We start from the raw sequence: 5,613 nt of genomic DNA, 5'->3' as shown, positions 1-5,613 counted from the left end.
ACTAAACACTGAATTTATGACAAAGGTACAGTAGAACCATGCTAATGCATGCTCCTAGGGTACTTGCCAAAGTGTCTGTATATATTAATCAACAGGATTGTCCGTATCAAGCATCGCCCCATGTAAGGGAATCCGGAATCCGGAATCCACGAAAGCCGGTTTAGGCGTTGGAATCCGGAATGCAGCACTCTGTAATCCGGAATCCAGTTTATGATGGAATCCGGAATCCACCCATTTGGAATCCAGAATCCGCACCAAAAGTTTTGGAATCCGGATTCTCATACTCATTAATTATTCATGAGGTAACTAGCCAATCGATTACCTCGTACCTGGTCACATGATGTATCTTGAAACTAGGTCAAGTGTCTTAAAGCCGGGGAGGGTTTTGATATCAGCAGGGAAGAGGTGGGGCTGATGAATTGGAACAAAAGAAATTAATTCAGTCGACCAACAACTGGATCAAAATTAATTCAGTCCAAGGACTGGAACAAAATTAATTCAGTCCAAGCATTGAATCAAGTCAATATATAGAAAGATGAAAACAGAAAATTTAATTCATCAAGCATTTATTTCAGAAGTTATTACCAATAAACTATAATCAATAATAGTTGCAAATATACTCAACACTTCGTTTAACAACTTACTTAGATATTAATGAAATTTCAAAACAATTTGCTATCGTAAACTTAGCATTTTCTATAAGTATAAATATAAGTTTTAGCATTCATTCAAGCGCAAGCTAGATTTTGAACTGGTTGATTGTAACATTACAGTTGCCAGATATATTGATAGGCCCGTCAGAAGAAAAGCTCCAAAAATTAGAACATGTATTTTCATTTAACTGAGCTTCGTGCTCATAACCAGTGATATCATTAAATATAGATTTTAATTCATTGATATCAAATACAGGCATTTCTATATCATTCTTAATTTCACTTCCCTTAATTTCATTCTTTGACTCAGATGAAACCTGTTTTGGCTGAGCTGGTGGGTTCAAAATGTTAGAAACTTTTTGCTCCTGCTCCTTGCTACTTTTTTCATATGCCAAAAGAGCATCACTAACGTGACCACTTCTGCTTCTTATAAGCTTTTCGTCAACACTTGCATTAAACAGTTTGCTAACACATGTAACGCGAAGACTATGGCTAGTTTTCCTTTTACTGCCAATTGCCAAGCACAAACTAGGAAGAACTTCATTGAGAGTATGAATTCCTACAACACAGTTTTTGTACGCAAATTTTCCGTCCTTATATGGCTGAAAATAGAAACCTTTTGCTTTAACACGAAGATTGTTTACGAGGTCAAAATACCGATTATAAATCTTAACCAAGCAACGCTCGTGGCTCTCATTGCCCTTTTCGTGGCAAACATGTTTAATCACTCTCGCTTTCTTTTTCAAATCTGCTATGCCACCCTGAAATGTTTTGGAAGAATTTTCACGATAAATTATGGTATTATCGCCTTCTATTTCGATATCGCTAATCCTTAATTGCCTATGTTCTTGAGAACGCATGCCAAATAGTTTACCATTATAAAAGTACACTGTATTAAGCAAAATCTTAGCTGTTGACTGGCCTAGTACTCCTTTCCTCCACATCGTCTCTTCCTCTTCTTCTGTAATCACCTCTTTTTCTTCCTTTCTATTAGTAACCCCTTCGGCGTGGACACTTTTCATCTCTGCATCCAGAATTTTTCTCAGTCCAGAAAAACTAAAAGAAAAACGTTCAGTTAGAATAATATAAGGTTTTATTCATGTGCAAAGTAAAGCAAATAAACAGAAAGTTTCTAATTAACTCACCACATGTTAGACTTGTCAAGCATATTGACGTCGTTTCGGTTTTTCGACTCTAGGTGGCGTTTAAGGCTAGCGATAAGCTGATAAAGCGTACGAGCAGGATATGGCGAACCTTTCTTGTTTGCTGCTTCTTCAACAAATTTGCCAAGCCAGAAGTTTAGGGATGGAACTGTCATAGTTTCCCATGCCTCAATATCCAAATTTTGAATGCTCTCTAGCGAGACATCCATGGAGGTAGACTCCAAACTTGCCACTTTGTTTTCTCTACTTTGCCTCCATTCTTCAAAAATATTCACAGCCCAGTTATTCTTGTAACGGGTTGAAATTGGCACAGCTTTTTGCAAAAGTTCTTCTTCTTGGGCTTGACTTTTCACTTTTCGAAAGCGTTTTAAAGGTAGAAGCTCCGCTTCTTCATCGCTGTCTCTTTGACGAGAAGCCATGTTGAAATGAATACATTCAGAGAAAAATAACTGCTATTTGCATAAGTAATTCAGATAGCATTTATCTTAAGAAATCCCAAAGGACGAAAGCAAAATAAAACCATTACAAAACAAAAGATTGTCATTATTACAACTAGGTGAATGGAGCGAAGATCATATACAATGAAATAAATACAAGATAAAAACAACATCCCTCCCGAATAATTAATGAGTATGAGAAGTCATTTCAAATCCTCCAAATCGGACTGGACGGGATTTCAAAGTCCTTGCAATTAGTTCCAGTCCTCGGCTTCGCCTCGGACTGGAACTAATTGCGCGGACTTGAAATCCCGTCCTGTCCTCATTGTCGGATTTGAAATATTACGTAAAGGACAGTCAAATTTTGCAGGAGGCTCTGGAGATATGAAATGCTTAATAGACGTCTGGATTTGCCCAAGAGTATCTTGATTATTTCATTCGTCAACCATCTGATATATAAGGAACAGCCAGAAGAAAAGGAAAATCAATTTTTGTTAAACCTATTTTTACACTTTATTTCGACGAAGTGCTTTACTCAAAAACCTCCAAAACAAACTTGCAGACTTGCAAGATTTTCATTCAAACTTTGCAGTGGTTAAAGTTATCAAATGTGAATTTTTGCCTTTCGTATTACTAATAAAATGTAATTGTTTGAAGTCAACTTAAGGTCTAGCGTCTAGCCACATTTATGTTCTGGCGCACTTCATTTTTGGACGAATTTTTTTAGCATTTCAAAAAAACCCAAAAGCTTTACAAGGTAAACTTCCTTTACCACAGCAACCCCACCTAGTTAATCTCGATCACGGATGACGAGAACCAAAAGATATTTCCTAAAATACTCTAAGTTTATTTGATGCTTTCTTTACTTCCTATGCTCTTAAGAGGCTGTGCACGTAAAAACCGACCGGTGGGGTCGGACTCAAAAAATCGATTTCCCTGGTTTTTTGCTCATTTGTAGGGTTTTACCATAGAATAACCAGAATGTATTTTTTATGTTTTCATTGTTTTTATTTCCCAAGAAAATGAGCTCCAAAGTTCGACCCAGCTTGGAGGCTCAAATTAGCATCAATACAAGGGCTTCAAAACTCGTTGCGGAGCAAGGTTTTCTTCTTACATTATGAACAAATAAGCCAAGAAAACTTTATATCAATCATATGAGAACGATTTTGTGCAAAAATATTGACCTTTTTCTCGATAACGAATTTCTGGCAAATTTTTGAACACAGTTTACTCGGCTCAACCTGGTTTTACCACTGGTCTTTAAATCGGAATATTTTAAAAGTGGCAAAGTTTCAAACCTAAAATTATACCAATTCTGATAGATCTAGCCCTATATTTCAACTTTATTGGAAAAAATTTGTCGGACAATGCAAAACGACTTTGCGAGGTTTCATTAAAGTTACTATATTTTGATCGTTTATTTAGCTGCCGAATCACTTCCGGTCTGTGAGTAAACAACAATTTACATATTTTGATCTCAAAAACAAGACAAAGTCACAAATAAATAAATTGTTTTGAGTGAATAAATAAAAAAGATAACTTAGGAAGAGAAATTGCCAAAGAATTACGCATTAGGCCTTCAATAACAGAAATTATAAACACTCACTGGCGAGACCACTGCCGTGATCCATTCTCCGTTGTATAAAAATCTCTCTCGACTACCACATCGCGAAGCAATTCCATAATAAAAAAAGGATAAATTTTGCCAGGAAAACATACGAAGTACTGAAATAGTAGCAGTAGCAAGTTAAAGTTAAAGCATGAATTCGTCTTTAAAGTTAAAGCATGAACTCGTCTTTAAAAATCATTTAGAGCAATGTCTAATGGTCTCTCTGTGCAAGGCCAGCGAACAAGTCTGTCTGAAATAACTGTGCTTCTAATTATCTTGGCACCGCGCGTGCCAACCGGCATTTTCTTTGACGTTTTTACCCTCGAAGTTTACAGCAGTCCATACTAGCTTTTAATTTTCATATTGTTCTACTTAATCCACTTTATGCAGCAGTAACGATAAATAAAATTATTGATCAAGTCAAACAAAGAACTGAAATTTTATGAATAATACATTTTTATCTTGAGTAGGATTTTAGATTGAATAATTTTTTTCCTCCAGTCTTCTATTTCTTTTTCTTTTTTGTTAGTTAGGGGTCGGGAAATCCCAGCATACTAAATTTCCAGATTGGGTGCTGTTGAAATGCAATTTTAAGTAAATCGACAAGTGAGAGATCAAAAGGTTTGAGGTTCGCATTCAATGGCAATAGGACGTATTTCATATGACTGTTACTGAAAGGTTCAGTGCTGTGTCTTGCCCATACCGCTTACATGTCTTAGCGCTTTAGTGGATGTGTCCGCCTTTTTTTTTTTTTTTTTTTTTTTTTACATGTGTGCCGTATTTGATTGGATAAAGCCAAGACTTGCAGCGAACGTGATTCTTGATTTTTCATTTTTGGGAACGCTGTCTTCACTGCGTTCGTTTCGTGAGCTTTTCACAGTCATACGAAAACGCTCTATTACGACTAGGGCAACTCACTTGACTCAAGGGCGGATCCAGGGGGAGGGTCGGGGGGGGGGGGGCCGCGACCCCCCTGTCATTCCTGAGGTCAAATGGGCTTCCTGTGGTAAAAATGCGACTGGGATTCCCTTGCCCACAAAATTTACCCCTGAGACCCCCCCTTCAAAAAACCCTGGATCCGCCCTTGTGACTGTTTTAGTACTGAACAACTATTAGAATAGACCTTTTTCATACCGCGCGGGGACTCGGCACTGGAGGTATGGAGACACCGCCCTGCTAGATGCTTGCAGGCGTTTTACAATGGCGGCTTTCGATGAGGTTTTCGATCTTTGACAGATGAGACATTCGTAAAAAAAAAAAAAAAAAAAAAAATCGGCAGTCAGTTGCAACAAGAGCACTCCTTGACCATTCCCGCCACTTTTTCTAACAGAACTTTCTTGAGATCTCTTGACTTGAATGGAATGTTAAAGTGCCGGCAGATGTATCGCAGCATACTAACATTAAAGGAAGAAAGGAGGTCGTCTTCGTAATATTTACAGAGATTGTAAACGTCGTAAACGATAGGATGTCTAACGCCTAATTCCTCCAGCACTTCCTCAATGACTTCATAGCGTTCCTGATCGTTAATTTCCTCTTCTTCATCTTCTACAGAGGTAGGTGTTGCAACCACTCTTGTACCTTTTCGCCTCGATGAAGCTAAACGAGAAAAGAAGCCTTTGATCTGCGTCTTTGTCAGCCATTCAACTCTCTTGAACATTCTTTGGTTGTCAACGGTTTTTGCATTCCGCATATCCTTTGCTACTTGGTCTGCGTCGCATTTCTGACCTGTTTTCTCGCCAAGGTCGAACTTG

General features: G+C 37.8%; 1 protein-coding gene across 1 annotated transcript; it reads right to left on the bottom strand.

Moving 5' to 3' along the window:
- Positions 1–739: 739 nt before the first annotated feature.
- Positions 740–2,590, bottom strand: LOC148911292 (zinc finger MYM-type protein 2-like). Its single transcript, XM_089029933.1, has 2 exons — positions 1,799–2,590; positions 740–1,709 (listed from the first exon to the last, which is right to left on the bottom strand). The coding sequence occupies exons 1-2, from the start codon at positions 2,233–2,235 to the stop codon at positions 740–742; spliced, it is 1,407 nt and encodes a 468-aa protein (XP_088886059.1). The 5' UTR covers positions 2,236–2,590.
- Positions 2,591–5,613: the final 3,023 nt, after the last annotated feature.

Source organism: Actinia tenebrosa, unplaced genomic scaffold (assembly GCF_029948245.1).
Source record: "Actinia tenebrosa isolate PJP-AT-01 unplaced genomic scaffold, QUT_ActTen_1.0 PGA_scaffold14__42_contigs__length_11649687, whole genome shotgun sequence".
Taxonomy (NCBI): domain Eukaryota; kingdom Metazoa; phylum Cnidaria; class Anthozoa; order Actiniaria; family Actiniidae; genus Actinia; species Actinia tenebrosa.
Note: the sequence above shows the minus strand (reverse complement) of the source record. Positions and strands in the feature narration are given on the sequence as shown.

What these genes read in the sequence shown, in the direction of transcription:
- LOC148911292 (XM_089029933.1), bottom strand. Translation starts at nt 2,235, where the DNA reads ATGGCTTCTCGTCAAAGAGACAGCGATGAAGAAGCGGAGCTTCTACCT. An exon ending in CTTGACAAGTCTAACATGTG is followed by an intron (nt 1,710 to 1,798) that starts GTGAGTTAATTA and finishes TTTTTCTTTTAG; the next exon opens with TTTTTCTGGACTGAGAAAAA.